At 48.0% G+C, this 22,338-nt stretch overlaps 1 protein-coding gene across 1 annotated transcript; it reads left to right on the forward strand.

Annotated features, from left to right (window-relative positions):
* Positions 1-17,536: 17,536 nt before the first annotated feature.
* LOC119365693 lies at positions 17,537-18,796 on the forward strand. The gene is made up of 2 exons (XM_037631341.1): positions 17,537-17,738; positions 18,124-18,796. Exon 2 carries the CDS (start codon positions 18,144-18,146, stop codon positions 18,537-18,539), a length of 396 nt encoding a protein of 131 aa, XP_037487238.1. The 5' UTR covers positions 17,537-17,738; positions 18,124-18,143; the 3' UTR covers positions 18,540-18,796.
* Positions 18,797-22,338: the final 3,542 nt, after the last annotated feature.

A 22,338-nucleotide genomic window follows, 5' to 3' on the forward strand; every position in this document is an offset into this window, starting at 1 on the left:
GAAATGCGTCAATTAATGTTCGTCGTGCGTTTCGCACCTGTTTCCCGCCCACACGAGGCAAATCCGCCGGTGTTTCTTGTTGTAGCGGGCCCATTCACAAGTATATAAACCCCCATCGCCCCCGTCGCGCACTAAACCATCTGCCACCCCATCCTCTCTCTCCCCCTTCCCATCGTCAACACAATCAACCCCCATCAACCATGTCAATGCGGTCGCACCCTCTCCTTGGACCTTTCCCTGTGAGACCTAAGAGGATTGCGCCGACAAAAGGTTCTGGGAAAGGGTATGACACTACTCCGAGTGGGTCAAGGACAATGCGCGCCGCAATTGGCCCTGCCTACCTCCCTGTCGCCCTTACCTACTTCGATCGTACCTTGATGGCTGCATGCATAGGATTCGAAGTCGTGCTCACAGTGGCTTTAAAAATGTGTTTGTATCCCGCATCTAAGACACAGATGCGTTTGTCGACCATGTGGCCACGGAAGTCGCAACGCCCGAAGCCTCCCCGGCTTGCGAGGCCACTTTTAAGAGGAGGTAGAGTAAGTAGTTCTATTGATAGAGAATCGTAGTTTTAAGGTTGTTCAAATCCTAGTTGTAATCTTTCCTGCAATTTGAAAATCGATTTTGTAAATCCGTATTGAAATCCTGGTTCAAAAACTTTCATTGTTAAGATGGGGAAGGAAAATTCCTTTGAACCTAAAGGAAATATGCCTTAGAGGCAGTAATAAAGTTGTTATTTATATTTCCTTATATCATGATAAATGTTTATTATTCATGCTAGAATTGTATTAACCAGAAACTTAGTACATGTGTGAATACATAGACAAACAAAATGTCACTAGTATGCCTCTACTTGACTAGCTCGTTGAATCAAAGATGGTTGTGTTTCCTAACCGTAGACATGAGTTGTCATTTGATTAACGGGATCACATCATTAGAGAATGATGTGATTGACTTGACCCATTCCGTTAGCGTAGCACATGATCGTTTAGTTTGTTGCTATTGCTTTCTTCATGACTTATACATGTTCCTATGACTATGAGGTTATGCAACTATCAAATACCGGAGGAACACTTTGTGTGCTACCAAACGTCACAACATAACTGGGTGATTATAAAGGTGCTCTACAGGTGTCTCTGATGGTACGTTGAGTTGGCATAGATCAAGATTAGGATTTGTCGCTCCGATTGTCGGAGAGGTATCTCTGGGCCCTCTCGGTAATGCACATTAGTATAAGCCTTGCAAGCAATGTGACTAATGAGTTAGTTGCGGGATGATGCATTACGGAATGAGTAAAGAGACTTGCCGGTAACGAGATTGAAGTAGGTATTGAGATACCGACGATCGAATTTCGGGCAAGTAACACACCGATGACAAAGGGAACAACATATATTGTTATGCGGTTTGACCGATAAAGATCTTCGTAGAATATATAGGATCCAATATGAGCATCCAGGTTCCGCTATTGGTTATTGACCGGAGATGAGTCTCGGTCATGTCTACATAGTTCTCGAACCCATAGGGTCCGCATGCTTAACGTTCGGTGACGATCGGTATTATGAGTTTTTGTGTTTTGATGTACCGAAGATAGTTCGGAGTCCCGGATATGATCACGGACATGACGAGGAGTCTCGAAATGGTCGAGACATAAAGATCGATGTATTGGATGACTATGTTTGGACTTCATAAGTGTTCCGGGCAAGTTCAGGCATATACTGGAGTACCGGGGGTTACCGGAACCCCCCGGGGAGTATAATGGGCCTTATGGGCCTTATTGGAGAAGAGGAGGGGCGGCCAAGGCAGGGCCGCGCGCCCCCTCCCCCTCTAGTCTGAATTGGACAAGGAGGGGGGGCGGCGCCCCCCTTTCCTTGCCCCTCTCTCCTCCTTCCCCCTTTTCCTACTCCTACTAGGAAAGGAGGAGTCCTACTCCCGGTGGGAGTAGGACTCCCCCCTTGGCGCGCCCTCCTCCTGGCCGGCCGCCTCCCCCCTAGCTCTTTTATATACAGGGGCGAGGGGAGCACCCCAAGACACACAAGTTGATCATTGATCTTTAGCCGTGTGCGGTGCCCCCCTCCACCATAATCCACCTCGGTCATATCATAGCGGTGCTTAGACAAAGCCCTGCATCGGTAGCTTCATCAACATCGTCATCACGCCGTCGTGCTGACGGAACTCTCCCTCGAAGCTCTACTGGATTGTTAGTTTGTGGGACGTCACCGAGCTAAACGTGTGCAGATCACGGAGGTGCCGTAAGTTTGGTACTAGGATTGGTGATCGTGAAGATGTACAACTACATCAACCGCATTATCATAACGCTTCCGCTTACGGTCTACGAGGGTACGTGGATGACACTCTCCCCTCTCGTTTCTACGCATCTCCATGATCTTGCGTGTGCGTAGGTAATTTTTTGAAATTACTACGTTCCCCAACAGTGGTATCAGAGTCAGGTTTATGCGTAGATGTTATATGCACGAGTAGAACACAAGTGAGTTGTGGGCGATACAAGTCATACTGCTCACCAGCATGTCATACTTTGATTTGGCGGTAATGTTGGATGAAGCGGCCCGGACCAACATTATGCGTACGCTTACGTGAGACTGGTTCTACCGACGTGCTTCGCACATAGGTGGCTGGCGGGTGTCAGTTTCTCCAACTTTAGTTGAATTGAGTGTGGCTACGCTCGGTCCTTGTTGAAGGTTAAAACAACACTAACTTGACGAAATATCGTTGTGGTTTTGATGCGTAGGTAAGAACGGTTCTTGCTCAACCCGTAGCAGGCACGTAAAATTTGTAACAACAAAGTAGAGGACATCTAACTTGTTTTTGCAGGGCATGTTGTGATGTGATATGGTCAAGACATGATGCTAAATTTTATTGTATGAGATGATCATGTTTTGTAACAAAGTTATCGGCAACTGGCAGGAGCCATATGGTTGTCGCTTTATTGTATGCAATGCAATCGCCCTGTAATTGTTTTTACTTTATCACTAAGCGGCAGCGATAGTCGTAGAAACAATAGTTGGCGAGATGACAATGATGCTACGATGGAGATCAAGGTGTCGCGCCGGTGACGATGGTGATCATGACGGTGCTTTGGAGATGGAGATCAAAGGCACAAGATGATGATGGTCATATCATATCACTTATATTGATTGCATGTGATGTTTATCTTCTATGCATCTTATTTTGCTTAGATCGACGGTAGCATTATAAGATGATCTCTCACTAAATTTCAAGGTATAAGTGTTCTCCCTGAGTATGCACCATTGCGAAAGTCCGTCGTGCAGATACACCACGTGATGATCGGGTGTGATAAGCTCTACGTTCACATACAACGGGTGCAAGCCAGTTTTGCACACGCAGAATACTCGGGTTAAACTAAACGAGCCTAGCATATGCAGATATGGCCTCGAAACACCGAGACCGAAAGGTCGAGCGTGAATCATATAGTAGATATGATCAACATAGTGATGTTCACCATTGAAAACTACTCCATCTCACGTGATGATCGGACATGGTTTAGTTGATATGGATCATGTGATCACTTAGATGATTAGAGGGATGTCTATCTAAGTGGGAGTTCTTAAGTAATTTGATTAATCGAACTTTAATTTATCATGAACTTAGTACCTGATAGTATTTTGCATGTCTATGTTGTTGTAGATAGATGGCCCGTGTTGTTGTTCCGTTGTATTTTAATGCGTTCCTAGAGGATTATCCTCATTGCTGCACAGAAGAATTATGTCCTGGAAGCACCGCTAGGTGCAAGACCCGCTGCAGGAGCAACGCCGGACGTTGTGAACGGTTGGCAGAGCAAAGCTGATGACTACTTGATAGTTCAGTGTGCCATGCTTTACGGCTTAGAACCGGGACTTTAACGACGTTTTGAACGTCATGGAGCATATGAGATGTTCCAGGAGTTGAAGTTAATATTTCAAGCAAATGCCCGGATTGAGAGATATGAAGTCTCCAATAAGTTCTACAGCTGAAAAATGGAGGAGAATAGTTCCGTCAGTGAACATATACTCAGAATGTCTGGGTACTACAATCACATGATTCAACTGGGAGTTAATCTTCCCGATGATAGTGTCATTAACAGAATTCTTCAATCATTGCCACCAAGCTACAAGAGCTTCGTGATGAACTATAATATGCAAGGGATGAACAAGACAATTCCCGAGCTCTTCGTGATGCTAAAGGCTCTAGAGGTAGAAATCAAAAAGGAGCATCAAGTGTTGATGGTTAACAAGACCACCAGTTTCAAGAAAAGGGGTAAAGGGAAGAAGGGGAACTTCAAGAAGAATGGCAAGCAAGTTGCTTCTCAAGTGAAGAAGCCCAAGTCCGGACCTAATCCTAAGACTGAGTGCTTCTACTGCAAAGGGACTGGTCACTGGAAGCAGAACTGCCCCAAGTATTTGGCGGATAAGAAGGATGGCAAGGTGAACAAAGGTATATGTGATATACATGTTATTGATTTGTACCTTACTAATGCTCGCAGTAGTGCCTGGGTATTTGATACTGGTTCTGTTGCTAATATTTGTAACTCGAAACAGGGACTACTGATTAAGCGAAGATTGGCTAAGGACAAGGTGATGATGCGCGTGGGAAATGGTTCCAAAGTCGATGTGATCGCGGTCGGCACGCTACCTCTACATCTACCTTCGGGATTAGTTTTAGACGTGAATAATTGTTATTTGGTGCCAGCGTTGAGCATGAACATTATATCTGGATCTTGTTTGATGTGAGACGGTTATTCATTTAAATCTAAGAATAATGGTTGTTCTATTTATATGAGTAATATCTTTTATGGTCATGCACCCTTGAAGAGTGGTCTATTTTTCTTAAACCTTGATAGTAGTGACACACATATTCATAATATTGAAGCTAAAAGATGCAGAGTTGATAATGATAGTGCAACTTATTTGTGGCATTGCCGTTTGGGTCATATTGGTGTAAAGCGCATGATGAAACTCCATTCCCATGGACTTCTGGAATCACTTGATTATGAATCACATGGTACTTGCGAACCATGCCTCATGGGCAAGATGACTCAAACTCCGTTCTCTGGAACAATGGAGCGAGCAACAGATTTGTTGGAAATCATACATACTGATGTATGTGGTCCGATGAATATTGAGGCTCGCGGCGGGTATCATTATTTTCTCACCTTCACAGATGATTTAAGCAGATATGGGTATATCTACTTAATGAAACATAAGTCTGAAACATTTGAAAAGTTCAAAGAATTTCAGGGTGAAGTAGAAAATCATCGTAACAAGAAAATAAAGTTTCTATGATCTGATCGTGGAGGAGAATATTTGAGTTACGAGTTTGGTCTTCATTTGAAACAATGCGGAATAGTTTCACAACTCACGCCACCCGGAACACCACAACGTAATAGTCTGTCTGAACGTCGTAACCACACTTTACTAGATATGGTGCGATCTATGATGTCTCTTACTGATTTACCGCTATCGTTTTGGGGTTATGCTTTAGAGACGGCTGCATTCACGTTAAATAGGGCACCATCTAAATCCGTTGTGACGACGCCTTATGAACTGTGGTTTGGCAAGAAACCAAAGTTGTCGTTCCTTAAAGTTTGGGGCTGCGATGCTTATGTGAAAAAGCTTCAACCTGATAAGCTCGAACCCAAATCGGAAAAATGTGTCTTCATAGGATACCCAAAGGAGACTGTTGGGTACACCTTCTATCATAGATCCGAAGGCAAGACATTCGTTGCTAAGAATGGGTCCTTTCTAGAAAGGGAGTTTCTCTCGAAAGAAGTGAGTGGGAGAAAAGTAGAACTTGATGAGGTAATTGTACCTGCTCCCTTATTGGAAAGTAGTTCATCGCAGAAATCTGTTCCTGTGACTCACACCAATTAGTGAGGAAGCTAATGATGATGATCATGAAACTTCAGATCAAGTTACTACCGAACCTCGTAGGCCAACTAGAGTAAGATCCGCACCAGAGTGGTACGGTAATCCTATTCTGGAGGTCATGTTACTTGACCATGACAAACCTACAAACTATGAGGAAGCGATGATGAGCCCAGATTCCGCGAAATGGCTTGAGGCCATGAAATCTGAGATAGGATCCATGTATGAGAACAAAGTGTGGACTTTGGTTGACTTACCCGATGATCGGCAAGCCATCGAGAATAAATGGATCTTCAAGAAGAAGACTGGCGCTGACGGTAATATTACTGTCTACAAAGCTCGACTTGTTGCAAAAGGTTTTTGACAAGTTCAAGGAGTTGACTACGATGAGACTTTCTCACCCGTAGCAATGCTTAAGTCCGTCTGAATCATGTTAGCAATTGCTGCATTTTATGATTTTGAAATTTGGCAAATGGATGTAAAGACTGCATTCCTGAATGGATTTCTGGAAGAAGAGTTGTATATGATGCAGCCTGAAGGTTTTATCGATCCAAAGGATGCTAACAAAGTGTGCAAACTCCAGTGATCCATCTATGGACTGGTGCAAGCATCTCGAAGTTGGAATAAACGTTTTGATAGTGTCATCAAAGCATATGGTTTTATACAGACTTTTGGAGAAGCCTGTATTTACAAGAAAGTGAGTGGGAGCTCTGTTGTATTTCTAATATTATATGTGGATGACATATTGTTGATTGGAAATGATATAGAATTTCTGGATAGCATAAAAGGATACTTGAATAAGAGTTTTTCAATGAAAGACCTCGGTGAAGCTGCTTATATATTGGGCATCAAGATCTATAGAGATAGATCAAGACGCTTGATTGGACTTTCACAAAGTACATACCTTGATAAAGTTTTGAAGAAGTTCAAAATGGATCAAGCAAAGAAAGGGTTCTTGCCTGTGTTACTAGGTGTGAAGTTGAGTCAGACTCAATGCCCGACCACTGCAGAAGATAGAGAGAAAATGAAAGGAGTTCCCTATGCTTCAGCCATAGGCTCTATCATGTATGCAATGTTGTGTACCAGACCTGATCTGTGCCTTGCTATTAGTTTAGCAGGGAGGTACCAAAGTAATCCAGGAGTGGATCACTAGATAGTGGTCAAGAACATCCTGAAATACCTGAAAAGGACTAAAGATATGTTTCTCGTTTATGGAGGTGACAAAGAGCTCGTCGTAAATGGTTACGTCGATGCAAGCTTTGACACTGATCCGGATGACTCTAAGTCACAAACCAGATACGTATTTATATTGAACGGTGGAGCTGTCAGTTGGTGCAGTTCTAAGCAAAGCATCATGGCGGGATCTACATGTGAAGTGGAGTACATAGCTGCTTCGGAAGCAACAAATGAAGGAGTCTGGATGAAGGAGTTCATATCCGATCTAGGTGTCATACCTAGTGCATCGGGTCCAATGAAAATCTTTTGTGACAATACTGGTGCAATTGCCTTGGCAAAGGAATCCAGATTTCACAAGAGAACCAAACACATCAAGAGACGCTTCAATTCCATCCGTGATCAAGTCAAGGAGGGAGACATAGAGATTTTCAAGATACATACGGATCTGAATATTGCAGACCCGTTGACTAAGCCTCTCTCACGAGCAAAACATGATCAACACCAAGACTCCATGGGTGTTAGAATCATTACTATGTAATCCAGATTATTGACTCTAGTGCAAGTGGGAGACTGAAGGAAATATGCCCTAGAGGCAATAATAAAGTTGTTATTTATATTTCCTTATATCATGATAAATGTTTATTAGTCATGCTAGAATTGTATTAACAGTAAACTTAGTACATGTGTGAATACATAGACAAAGAAAATGTCACTAGTATGCCTCTACTTGACTAGCTCGTTGAATCAAAGATGGTTGTGTTTCCTAACCATAGACATGAGTTGTCATTTAATTAACGGGATCAAATCATTAGAGAATGATGTGATTGACTTGACCCATTCCGTTAGCTTAGCACTTGATCGTTTAGTTTGTTGCTATTACTTTCTTCATGACTTATACATGTTCCTATGACTATGAGGTTATGCAACTCCCGAATACCGGAGGAACACTTTGTGTGCTACCAAATGTCACAACATAACTGGGTGATTATAAAGGTGCTCTACAGGTGTCTCCGATGGTACTTGTTGAGTTGGCATAGATCAAGATTAGGATTTTTCACTCCGATTGTCGGAGAGGTATCTCTGGGCCCTCTCGGTAATGCACATCACTATAAGCCTTGCAAGCAATGTGATTAATGAGTTAGTTGCGGGATGATGCATTATGGAATGAGTAAAGAGACTTGCCACTAACGAGATTGAACTAGGTATTGAGATACTGATGATCGAATCTCGGGCAAGTAACATACCGATGACAAAGGGAAAAACGTATGTTGTTATGCGGTTTGACCGATAAAGATCTTCGTGGAATATGTAGGAGCCAATATGAGCATCCAGGTTCCGCTATTGGTTATTGACCGGAGCGGTCATGTCTACATAGTTCTCGAAACTGTAGGGTCCGCATGCTTAACGTACGGTGACGATCGGTATTATGAGTTTTCGTGTTTTGATGTACCGAAGATAGTTCGGAGTCCCAGATATGATCACGGACATGACGAGGAGTCTCTAAATGGTCGGGACATAAAGATCATTATATTGGATGACTATGTTTGGACTTCGGAAGTGTTCCAGGCAAGTTCGGGCATATACCAGAATACCGGGGGGTTACCGGAACCCCCCGGGGAGTATAATGGGCCTTATGGGCCTTATTGGAGAAGAGGAGGGGCGGCCAAGGCAGGGCCGCGCGCCCCCTCCCCCTCTAGTCCGAATTGGACAAGGAGGGGGGCAGCGTCCCCCTTTCCTTCCCCCTCTCTCCTCCTTCCCCCTTCTCCTACTCCTACTAGGAAAGGAGGAGTCCTACTCTCAGTGGGAGTAGGACTCCCCCCTTGGCGCGCCCTCCTCCTGGCCGGCCGCCTCCCCCCTAGCTCCTTTATATACAGGGGCGAGGGGAGCACCCCAAGACACACAGGTTGATCATTGATCTTTAGTCGTGTGCGGTGCCCCCCTCCACCATAATCCACCTTGGTCATATCGTAGCGGTGCTTAGGCGAAGCCCTGCGTCGGTAGCTTCATCAACACCGTCATCACGCCGTTGTGCTGACGGAACTCTTCCTCGAAGCTCTACTGGATCATGAGTTTGTGGGACGTCACCGAGCTAAACGTGTGCAGATCGCGGAGGTGCCGTACGTTCGATACTAGGATCGGTCGATCATGAAGACGTACGACTACATCAACCGCGTTGTCATAACACTTCCGCTTACGGTCTACGAGGGTACGTGGACGACACTCTCCCCTCTCGTTGCTATTCATCTCCATGATCTTGCGTGTGTGTAGGAATTTTTTTGAAATTACTACGTGCCCCAACAGAACCAATGGGTCTCACATGAGTAAAAAAATTACTGAGCACGCTTTTATGACGATTCTGTCTTTGAGCCATTCATAAACGGGTCTCACATGAGAAAAATTATGAAGCACGCTTTTATGACAATTATGAATTTGCACTTTGGTTCGGCAGCCTCTTTATCCATATGAAGTATGCTTTATATACGTTAGACTAGTCACAATGGATAGTAACATAGACTAGTAACATGCCCATGTTACTAGTCTATGTTACTACCTCTATAGTAGGAAGTAACATGTGTGTGGTAATATGCAACACTTCATTTATTAGGCCATAGACCCATCTTGCCTTGATATGTGTGATCTTATTCATACTACTAGTAAGGCTGGCCATAGTGGGGGACTAGCCATAGTGGGAGTAACTTCAGCAGTAACATCGAGTCCAACTCAGCAAATTTGCTTATGTGGCAGTGAGTTAATAAGGAGAGAGGTAGTTATAGTAACTTAGCTAGTTACTGTAACATCACATGTCCCAATGCAATATGTGTCTATAACCTAATAAATGAAGCTTTGCATGTTACTACACTTATGTTACTACCCACTATGAAGTTAGCAACATAGTCTAGGGATATGTGTATGTAACTAGTGTATGTTACTCACCATTGTGGCTAGCCTAACATACTCCCTCCGTCTCAGTTTACAAGTCCTATGCGTATACCTAGGTTGCCAATTTGACCACCCTAATATAAACTATATAACACAAAAAATATATCTTTTGAAAATAGAACATCTGAAGTTTACATTGGTATATTTTTCGTAATATATGACTTGTATTAGGTTGGTCAAATAGACGACCTAGGGGTACGCGCACGCCTTGTAAACTGAGAGAGAGGTAGTAACTAGTATCATGTACTTGGGACTCGCAAATATGCTTATGTGATAGGCAATTAAAGAAGAAAGAGAGAGGGTCATAGTAACATAGGTACATACCGTATCATAATAAATGTTATGCTACTACGTGTCATGCATGACAATAAATGAGATCATCTATAATACTACTTTATGATACTATACACTATAGATGTAGTATCATACACTAGTATCATATGCATGATACTAGTATATGTTACTCCCCACTATGACCAGCCTAACAAGCTACGTTACCACATGCCTCTCTTTCTTCATTTATTGTTTGCCACATCATGAAGGCTGCCAGCAGTGGTGGAGCTACACCAGAATTCCTGGGGGGGGGGGACACAAAATGTGAACATTTGAGGGGGTAAAATACTAAATTTTCTTCCAACTAAGACCTCTAATTAATATTTCCTTCACAGAATTGTCCAATATTGGAGGGGCGACAGCCCCCCAGCAACACACTAAGGGTGTGTTTGGTTACTTTCGCTGTTGGGCCTGGCTCAGGGAGGAAAAACGAGCCAGGCTGAGTAGGTCCTGGTTGAGGGAAAATGAGGCCAAAAACATAGATGTCAACTTGATTGGTTGCCTGCATTAGGGGGTCTTGTAATCGAGATGCAATTTTGACCCGGCGTTTGGTTGCATACATGCATATGATTAGGAGTTAACAACAAAACTTAACAGCCATCAGGTTTGGCTTCTCATTTCGTCGAACACGTTGAGTGCGCCGAAGCTTCCTCTGCTCCTCGCGTCGCCCACGGAGCCCATTCGCCGCCGCCGTCGACCTCCTCGCGCTGCTCTTCGCCGACCTCCTGCGCCGCCACCCCGCTGACGCCGTCATGTTCGACGGTGTCCTCCTGTGGGCCGCCACCGCCGCCGCCGAGCTCGGCATCCCGCGGTATGCATTCACCGGCACGGGCTGCTTCATGCTCTTGGTGCAGCGGTCCCTGCTCCTCCACACCCCGCAGGAGAGAGTCACGTCGCCCACAGAGTCGTTCCTTGTGCCAGGCCTCGTCCGTACGAACCCGCCGCTAAGAAGCGGCAGTGCGGCGCCCGCCGCGAACGCCAGAGCCGACGCGCCCGCTGCCAGCGTCGGGCTCGGCAGGTTGCTCCTGTCGCCGCTGCCCCCGTCGACGTCGCGGGTACGCTTGATCTGGGTCACCTCAATTTCATACTGCACGTACACGGACACGAACTCACCGATGGCCATGTTGCAGGCGCCAGACACGAGCCCCGCGACGCCCGACCAGGCGTATGTCTCCGCGGTGTCCTGCTCCGACTGCCGCTTCAAGCAGCGCGCCCTGGCGCCGGCGTCACCGGGACCCGTCATCCGCTCGCTGTTCGTCTCCCTCACCGGACGGTCCACTCCGCGCTCCTCGCCGTCTCCGACGTCTCCCTCGGAAGGCGACGCGAGTGAGGGCGAGCAGTGGCGCCTGGCCGCGGCCGACCTCTCGCGGCGGCTCGGACGACGCGGTGGAGGAGACCTCGCGGCTGAAGCAGTCTCTCGCCGAGCTGGAGCTCAAGCCGGCGCCGTCTTCCCCGTCGAGTCCTTCCTTCGCACCGTCTCCACTGCAGCGGCTCCGGCCCCGAGGCGCCACCGTGCTCGCCTGCCGCCCTTGTGGCGTCGCCGGCCACGATGGCAAGCGTAGGCGGCGGGGGAAGCATGGCGCCACCACCAAGAATGCCATTTCTTGCCGGCTCCTGATGGCGCTGTCGGTGTTGTGGCTATGGCTGCTGGCGGTGGGCCTCCCCAGGCGCCTCCACCGTCCTCTCCTTCTCCCTCTCCCTGTCCACCCTTCTCCGGTGGGGATGCCGGTGTTGAGGCAAGAGGAAGCCGGCCGCGCCCGCGCGAAGGGAGAGAGAGGGGATTGAGGATTAGGGAGAGAGAGGGGGGATTAACTCGAGACACACGTCTCCAGAGAGCCACCCGCGTGCGCCTCGAAGCATCGTTCGGGCCTGACTCTCGGGAAACTGCCGATTCGACCGTTCCCAACGGGCCAGACCTAGGGGTGCTTTAAAAACCGTGTTATGCGGGCTCAACAGTGTATACATGCAACCAAACAACCGAGGTCCAAAAAAATGCTGCACTGCACGAACCTGGTTGGCCTCGATGCAGGCAACCAAACTCGCCGTAAGCTCCGCCACTGGCTGCCAGTGCTAGAGTTGCCTTTATCTGATCCAATTGGTTGAAGAGCTACTTTGCTCCTGCGGTACATGGTCGAGCGAGCCTACGTGCTGCGGCAGGCCCCATGCATAGTGAGTGGAGAAGTGACAACTGGAAAAGGAACAAAGAGCAGCAGTACTACCAGATAACGTGGATCTCAGCAGTACGTAAAAGGCTGAGCGAACATGAAGTACAAACGGTACATGCTGGTCGATCTACAGCGTGTGTACATGCTCGGAGCGCACATCGCGCACACTGACACACAACTCCATGCACAACACTCTCACGGACGGGCCAGGACGGGACCAACCCACTCAGCGTCGCGCTTGCGCCACTCACGTAGTACATGCCTTTTTCCCACTCAATCAAAAAGAAAGAAAAGCAAAAGAAGGTCACGTAGTACGTCCGGATCCCCGTACAGACAGGTGTTGTCTCATCGCCAAAAGAGCACATAGAAACTGGTCGGCAGTCCCGTCACGGGTTGATTGCCGGGCGGCCGTGAGCGGAGGAGAAGAAAACTCCATGGCTGGTTCACTTGTGGACAGAATAGAATAGACCGCGCGGATATCCGACGGAAGTAGCGGCCGACATCTTCAACGGGGCGTTTACATCACAAGACACCGATGGATCGAGGTCGCTTCTTCTCAATCCACTGTCAAGAGTGTCAGCTCGGTCGATTCGCAGTGAATTTGGCCGCGTTTTCTTGCTAAACCGGGCCGACGTTGTCCTACTCCAAGGGGCAATCTGAACATGGTGCTCTACAGCGTGAGTTTTCTTTTCACTGTTCAGCACCGCATCGCACTGGCTGAAGATCTGACACTACATCCACGCGCAAGAGGTAGCATGAACACTCAACGCTGTCACGGACGGACCAGGCCGACGCCGGGGACCTGCAACCCGTTTCTTGCGCTTGCACACCAACCCGATCGCGTCCAGATTCCCGTACAGACAGGTGTTGCCTCACCGCAAAAAGAGCGCCCATGCGCGGCCAAAGGCGAAGGTTTATACAGCGCACTTGCTCGGGACTGGTGTCAGGGGTAGATTGCTGGTTGATCGACAACGAAACTTCGTGGTCCGTTGGTCCTCCTCACTTGTGATGAGACAGAATAAGAAGACACGCGCCAAGTTTTTTTTTTTTTGAAACAAGGCAAAAGACTTGCCATTTTCATTGATTAAGAAGAAGGTTTAGATATAAGCCGCAGGGCAGCAAAAACGAAAAGGTCTACTCTCGCGACATAACAATACTAAGCTGCTTCGCTCCTGCCAAAGTCCAAAGATGAGCCTCCTCCTTGATTTTAGCGATAACAATAGAGGTCGGAGCGGAGACATTCTGAAAAATTCTTGCGTTGCGTTCCTTCCAAATTTCCCATGAGACAAGCATCATCAAGGAGGCGGTGGCCTTCCTGTGGTCACCTCCCCCACTAACCACCTTAAGCCACCAATCTTTAACTGAGTCTTCATGACGCCAAATCATTGGTGAAGAGTCAAGAATGCCAAGCCAAGTGCAAATTTCAGTCCAGATCCGTACAGTGAACCTACATTGGAATAGGAGGTGAGTAGCAGATTCTTGCACTTGCTTGCAGAGAGGGCACAAATTACAGTTTGGCCAACCTCGGCGCAGCAAACGATCGGCTGTCCAAACACGATTTTGGAAGATCAACCAAGCAAAAAATTTACACTTCGGAGGAGCCCACATCTTCCAGATTGTAGCATTCATTGGGCAAAATGAGAGACCGACAAACTGCACCATGTAAGCCGAGGAGGCGGAGTACTCGCCACTGTTGGTGAACTTCCAAGATATTGTGTCTTGGCTACCCTGGTTGAGGTTTACATCTGCAAGCATCTCCCAAAGTGTTGCAAATTGTTGAATATGGTCCAAGGTTAGCCCCTGCCGAGTGTCAATTTGGCGGACCCAAAGGTTGTTGTCAAGAGCTTTCCTGACCAAGCACGTTTTCTTTTTTGACAGCTCAAAAATCATTGGCGCAATATCTTTAGGCCGGAGGCCGTCCAACCATGGAGATTCCCAAAACTTAGCTTTGTTTCCATCTCCAATGCACACCCGTGTAGCAGCCGCGAAGAGATCTTTATTGTTGCTAGTGCAAGGTGTTCCAGAGCCAGACCAAGTCTTAAGTGGTTCATCCCATTCGTGCCAGAGCCAACGCAAGCGCAGGGCGGTTGCAAATTTTTGGAGGTTGAGCACTCCCAGTCCACCATAAATCTTGGGCTTGCAGACGAGATCCCAATTAACCTCACATTTTCCGCCGGTCACCTTATCACAGCCCGCCCAAAGGTAGGCACGTCGCAGGCTATCGATCTTCTTCATCACTTCAACCGGAAGATCTAGAGGCGTGAGGTGGTAAATGGCAATGGCAGTGAGCACGGCCTTGACCAAAATAATGCGCCCCGGCGTAGCCACATGCATTGCCGACCAAGGCGGAAGCTTGCCTGCCACCTTGTCCTCCAAATACTGAAAGTGGATGCGCTTTAGTCTTGTAACCGACAACGGAAGACCAAGATATCGCATGGGGAAAGTAGTACGGACTGCCGGGAAGGCCTGTAGAATGTTGTCAAGGTCGATGTTGCCACAGCGAATGGGCGCCACAAGGCTTTTGGCGCAATTGGTGACCAGGCCAGTAACCTCCCCAAAGGAGCTCAAATTTGAAGCCAAGTAGTGAATATCATCCTTGATGGGCGCCACAAAGATAGCAGCATCATCCGCATACAAGGATGCACGGATGGGCCGGCCACGAAGAGGATGCAACAAGCCTTGCTCGGTGGCCTTGGCTAGGATGTGGTGGAGCGGATCAATAGCGAGGACAAAGAGCAAAGGGGAGAGAGGATCCCCTTGTCGAAGACCGCAGCCATGCTTAATTGGATCACCAGCAACACCATTTAGCAAAACTCTAGATGAGGCCGTGGATAGGAGGGCGGAGACCCAATCTCGAAACCGGCTCGGAAACTGGTGGTGACGAAGCAAGTCCATCAAATAATCCCATCTCACAGAGTCGAAGGCTTTCTTGATGTCAAGCTTGAAGAGCAAGGACGGTGTTTTGTTGCGGTGCAATCGTCGAGCCAAGTTGCGGACATACATAAAGTTATCATGGATACTTCGTTTCTTGATGAAAGCACTTTGAGTATTGGAAACGAGATTGGGCATGTGAGGAGCAAGGCGGGTGGCCATCATCTTAGCAATGATCTTTGCAACAGTATGAATAAGACTTATGGGCCTAAAGTCGGATATGTCCTCTGCCCCATCTTTTTTGGGAATGAGAGCAATGTTAGCGGAGTTGAGCCAATGAAGGTTGGAGACGCAAAGGGCAGAGAAATTGTTGATCACTTGCATAATTTCAGGTTTGACAATGTCCCAGCATTCCTTGAAGAAAGCCCCAGTGAAGCCATCCGGATCCGGGGCCTTATCGTTTGGGAGGTCATAGATTGCACCGCGAACCTCCTCCTCTGTGAACAGGGCATCTAAATCTGAGGGGTCGCAAGTTGAACGGGGGATGCAAGACCAATTGAAGTCCTTGCAGCGTGGGGGGGCCTTTACCAATAGCTTTAGCAAAATGAGATTGCACAATATCTTTCTTGTCATCATGATTTGTGACCCATCCATTGTTATGTTTGAGGCGGTGGATAAAATTCTTTCTTCTTCGATGGTTGATTCGGAGGTGAAAGAAACGAGTGTTGGCATCTCGCTCTTTGAGGAAGGTGATTCGCGAGGACTGTCTCTTTCGGGCTCTTTCCAGAACAGCCAAGGCCATGGCCTTCCTTTTTAAGCTCTCTCCTGAGGTCACGCTCACTGGAGCTAAGGGGCCTCTCCTCTTGTGCCATGTCCAGCCGGAGGATGATCTCAAGGGTCATATGAAGTTGAACTTTGTGATTAGAGAAGATACTTCTTGCTCCTCCTGAATCTATCTAGCACCCAGTGTTAGTTTCTGAATGTTGATCTTCAGTCCAAGAGCGTTTCAGGAGCCTGCACTGCAAATTTCCTCCATATTTTTACAGACAGTGGACCTGCTTCCTGAGATCATCTACACTGTCATGTGTACACGAATGACCTGATCCGTTCGCTCAAATAATGATGAGATGGATACTAGTGCACTGTTTCACTTACCACGGCCGCTGTAGGTGTGCCCAATCGTGCCGGTTCACGCATCACGCATCATATGATGAGGCTCCTTTTGTTTGTGATGATGACCTTTATGGTTTTATTGGGTTAGGTGGGAGTAGTGTACAAGGGTTGCCAACTAACCGCTCTGCCCCAGCATGCCCATGCAGGGCGTGCCCGGCCAATGAACTCGGTGCCATATGTTGTCCTGCGAGGTCGTTGGATCGACTACGTACTGTAAGTGCTACCTCTAGCTAGCTAGCACTGGACACTGGACCAGACCTACTTACTACACTATTCATCAGATTCTCCGCCTCGCCGTGCCGATCCAACGCTAATTACCACCCCCTAAAACAACACTCTGGTCCATCGGGTCACCGGCCAATGGTGATCAATCGTGCATGTGCGCTAGTACGTCGCGGTACATCTCCCAGGACTCAGGACGGCCCCGCCCGTGTTCGTCCAACAACCAGCAGGCGAACGACTGATGCGTTGCGTGACTTGACCTCGAGGCCGTGATGGCCTGCCAAGACGTAGTAGGAGTGCTACGACGAAGCGGACGACGCATGAGCTAACTATGGTCACCGGACACTGCGCTCGCTGCACGAGGGTCGATCTCGATCGCTTGCCCGTGAAGCGCGGCTCGTGAGGCGGGATAGAATAGACAGGCCCCTACGCGACCGAGGAAAAGTACAAGGAGGTACAGTAACCGTAGCACAGAATCTGGGCACGGGGATGGATTAGCAGTGGTAGCACTGTACGAGACTAGCGCTCTGCTCTCCTAATAGTGGGTGGAAGCAAGCCGACAGAGAGGTTAGTAAACCAAGTAAAGGCTTCCTCACATGCCTACCTAATGGTGGGGGAGGCCACCCCCTCTCTCTTCAACCTCCTTTGTTTTCCCGCGGGCACGGGGCAGTGGTCAAAAATCATAATGGCTTCACACTCACTCCACCACCCAAATAACGACGAGCCCTACATCACATCTACATGCATCATGCGATGCATGGTATTGAGTGAGTGATCGGTTGATTAGATAGGGTTCTCACTCACTCACGTCACGAGCCTCTCGCTCTCCGCATACTCCCATACTCGTGCCAACGGAGGCGCTCTTATATATACCGGGAATCTTCAAGAGCTCTCACAAGTCACAAGTGCTATTTTGCTCTGCTTTCTCCGTCGCGCGCGCGCGCGCACACACACACTATCCTTTCGTGAAGCTTCCGAGGTACGTTCCTTCCTTGGTGCCGCGCAAAGCTAGCGAGGAAATCTCCTCGCGTTGAGCTTTTCCTTTGTGGAAATCTGCACTTTGTTTGTTTAGTATGGCCTGCTGCTGCAGAAAGAACATGGTCGTCTAGCTGCTCCTGCTTGTAGTTGATTGACACTGAGATCTGTCGGTGCATGTGACTTTTTCTTCTTCCTTGGTTGCTTTTAGCTCTTTTTGTCCGGCCATTTGGTGAATCGACTCACATGATCGTTCTGCATTTCTCCAAATATATATGTAGCAGCACCGTGCAGTTCATTCAATCTAGAGAGCAGTTCAAGATCGTAGCAACAGTTTGTTATTTAGGCTGTTTCTGGTAGCCACTAACTGTTGATTCTCGTAACGGCAGCTCGATCGGCGACCGAAGCAATGGCGTCCATCCGGCGAGATCTGCTCGTGGCGCTGTGTGTGGTGGCGCTCCTGGCCGTCGGGTCGGAGTCCCACGGGCTGAAGGACTTTGGCAGCGAGGGGAAGACGGAGGCGACGCCCGAGATGGCCTCCTTCTTCGGCGCCAAGCCCGAGGCCGCCGTGCTCCCGGAGGCGCTGGACAACAACAAGGCCGCCAAGCCGGAGGCGGCCTCGGCGATGCCCACCACCACCAACACCAACCCACGTTCGTCCCCGCCGCGCAGATCCGTGGCCGTCGCGGCCGGCGTGGCCTGCGGCATCGCGGCCCTGGCGGTGGTCGGCGTGGCGGTCGCCGTCGCCTTCGTGGTGCGCGCCAGGCGCGGCGAGAGGCGCGAAGCCGAGGTCCATCTCGGCTAAGCCGGCCACGAGACTGCTTCATTAGGGCGTGTTCGCCAATTCATTAGCGTCGTGGTTTGCGTTTAGTTAATCGTCTGCTTAGTTTGATGAATGATTTCTTCCGTTCTTCCGCTGTTTGTGTGTGTGTGATGGAGATTTGGGGAGCTACGGAGCGGCACGCTGTAACATAAATAACGCTTCATTAGCATGCATGTTACTGTGATGTTTAGTTTAGACCTTGTCATTTCACTAGGAATTCATCAGCGCTTTGTGGTTCTTGGTGGTTTGGTTTATGAGTACCTACTCCATTAATGGTCGGAGAAACCTAAGCCAACTGAAGGATGCAAGTAGATTCCAAGCGATTATGTTGCAGTGAGAAACATTTGCAAGTATGTGGTGTCGGCAGTCGGAACGTGACAAATGTGGGACGGCGTTATCCGGCCCTGGAACATGGCAGGCAGCGCAGAGCTGCGATTAGCAGTACTGTTTCGCCGCCCGTGGGGTGTGAAGACGACGAAAACGGAGATGGAGCTCGCAGTCGCAGAGCTGTGGCAGACCTGTCTGTCACCTGGGCTGTGCTGTGCAGTCTCTGTGGTCACCTGAGGCGCGGTCCTCGAGAAGTAAACGCAGTGGGAACGAGCGAGCAGGCGCTGAAAGCCTGAACCAGACCCAACCGACCAAAGTGCATGTGCCCAGGGCGGACAAAATTACTGTTATGACCTATAAGACTAACAAAATCCCGATTCGACCTCGCTTTGAAAAAAAATTTCGTTTCTGACCTTTTTAGGTGACGCCAACATGCCTGGCGTCTGGGTTGCGAAGCAGACGCCAGGATACCTGGCGTCTGGCCCCTGGCCCACACTGCCCGCCTGCACGTTGACCAGCTGACGTGGCAAAGGGGCCAGACGCCAGGGACCCTTTTGCAAAAACACCAGCTCCACACCCAGACGCCAAGGTCCATGGCGTCTGGTTCATTTTGCTCACGCAGAAGACCAGACACATGCCTGATGTGTCTGATGGACACCCAGACGCCAAGGTTCATGGCGTCTGCCTCCCACACCCAGACGCCAGGGACCCTGGCGTCTGGCTCATTTTGCTCGCGCAGGAGACCAGACACCCTGTCTGATGTGTCTGATGGACACCCAGACGCCAAGGTTCATGGCGTCTGCCTGCCACACCCAGACGCCAGGGACCCTGGCGTCTGGATCATTTTGCTCGCGCAGGAGACCAGACACCCTGTCTGATGTGTCTGATGGACATCCAGACGCCAAGGTCCGTGGCGTCTGGTATCCAGAGAGCATTTTTGCAGTTATCTGTCTGATGGATAAGATTCGAGTGGATAAGAATTTTTGGGCCCACCTCTAGCCCTATCATCCATTCATCTCCTCCTCTACCCCTCTCATTTCATTCATATCCACCCACTCTCACCTCTAGCCCTGCCAACGTCACTCCCTCATCCAGCACCCTAACCCCCCTCAAATCTCTCACGAATCGGGCCGGTTTCACCGTTGGATCTTCAGGATTTCGAAACTAGAAGGTAAATCAACTCCACCCCTATTTTTTGGTTGGTTTAATGTATTATAGTTTTGTGAAAACCCTAGTTTGTTTTCCTCGTGGTTTAATGTAAGATAGGTTAGCTACTAAGAGATTTGTGTGTTGTAGATGGCTAAGCAGTGGGTGCTTAGCCCTGTTGTTCATGTCCAAGGCTTGTCTCCATGTGTTGTGCAAGTTAGTGAAGTGGATCTCACTTTCGATTGGTTGAAGACTAAATTCATGTTGAAGCAAGGGTTGAAGGAAGAGGATTTTGTGTACTACGTCAGCAGGAGGCAGTCAGATGGCCCCGGGGAAAGAAAATTGGTTGACATAACTGATGATGACAAGATTCAAGAAATGCTGGAAGAATGGGAATGGAAAAGGGTTGTTGACTTGCATTGCTACAGGAAACCGAGTTATATGTGATGTTCATGTCGTTTCAACCATCGTGGTCATGAACTACTTATGTCATTCGAGACATTGTATGTGATGAACTTCTCATTCGAGACTATTTGTGTAATTTGAACTATGTTTGTAATTTGCTATGTCATTCGAGACATTGTATCGTAGACCATCGTGGTCATGAACTATGTTTGTCATTTGCTATTATGTGAACACTAATGTTCGTCATTCGATACTACGGGTGTTTGCTAGAACAAAATATATATGTCATTCGATACTATGCTGTGACAAAATATGAACAAAATGAAAAAACTACTACACCAGGGCCAGACGCCAAGCACCATGGCGTCTGCTCCCCTGACTTAGACCAGACGCCAAGGACCATGGCGTCTGCTCCCCTGACTTAGACCAGACGCCAAGGACCATGGCGTCTGCTCCCCTGACTTTAGACCAGACGCCAATGACCCTGGCGTTTGGGTCCCTGTACATAATATTTGACATGCTATTTGACACAGGAAGACAACACATATATAATAATATGACAGGTTCATAGACCACAGAAGATAGCACATTTCACAGAATTTTCACCACGACAAATTCTTGCATACAAACGACAACAAGTCCACAGATTTTTCATCACGACAAATTCATGCATACATAAGACATCAAGTGCATACATAAGACACCAAATTCAAGACAACCTAAGAAGTTTTTACCACGACAACAAGAAGCTCACTTCCTCCTTCCTCTCTTCACCATGGTTGCAAGTGTAGGCTCCTCCTCTTTGCTAGTCTCCTCCTCCTCCTCTTCGTTGTATGCCTCCTCCTCCGCCTCAGTGTTGGCCTTATATCTTTGCATTCCTATTGGGATAAGCTTATGAGGATACTCCGGACTATGGAATTGTGTGTTCCATTTCTTCTTTCTACCTTTCTTGCTTGGTGTCTTAGCTATGGCTTTGCCTTTCCTAGAGCAAGCATTGCCTTGTGTCGGTTGTGTAACCTGTGATGGTTGTGGAGCATCAACACCATACTCATGATCCTCTTGATGTGTTGCATCATACTCTTGCTCCTCATGATGTGTTGGCTCCTCTTGGTGTGCTGGCTCCTCTTCATCGAACTCCTCCTCCATGTCCTCATCGTTCTGTAGATAACGCCATCTATTAGCTGTGGCGGCGCGGCTACCAGGTGCATACACGTCACTGGACTGAGCATCATGGCAAGAAAGCATTGCTGCCATCTTATGAAACCGCTTCTTGAACTTCTGCAATAAGACAAAATATGCTATGATATGAGATGCACATAAATAATCCGTGAAAAGAAACTTTTATAATATATTGATCACACCTCCTTCGTGCTCCTAAGAGTCCTCTCAGATAATGCACCACCAGGTGGATGACTCAGTGCAACATTGGCATCGTTGACGCACAGAAGCAACTCTCTGCCCTGCAATTCATGAACACACCAAACTTATGTATTTGAAAGAAGACAACATGATGCAAGTATGTTAGAATAGGTCAAACAGACTACCATTTCATCATGCATCGGTGCATAGTCAACGTGAGCCCCTCTGGTGTCTCTCACAGCCGTGTTGAAGGTTTGATAACCTTGTGCAGTCTCCGGGTCTTCAGACACCAACTCCGACCACTCCTCATGAGTCCAACCAGGCTTCAACTTTAACCGGTAACGATCCGCATACCACACTTGATACTTCTGATATGCTGACTGATTGTGAGGTCTATTCTCTGATTGCACTAACGTGTCTCTCTGATTCCAAATTTCTATCCACGCATGGTGTTTGTTTGCCCAATCCGATATATCCTGATTGCTCCTTCGATCGAACCTACAAATGATGCACGGGACAAAGCATTAGCAAACATTGACTTATT

Source organism: Triticum dicoccoides, chromosome 2B (genome assembly GCF_002162155.2).
Source record: "Triticum dicoccoides isolate Atlit2015 ecotype Zavitan chromosome 2B, WEW_v2.0, whole genome shotgun sequence".
In the NCBI taxonomy this organism is placed as follows: Eukaryota; Viridiplantae; Streptophyta; class Magnoliopsida; order Poales; family Poaceae; genus Triticum; species Triticum dicoccoides.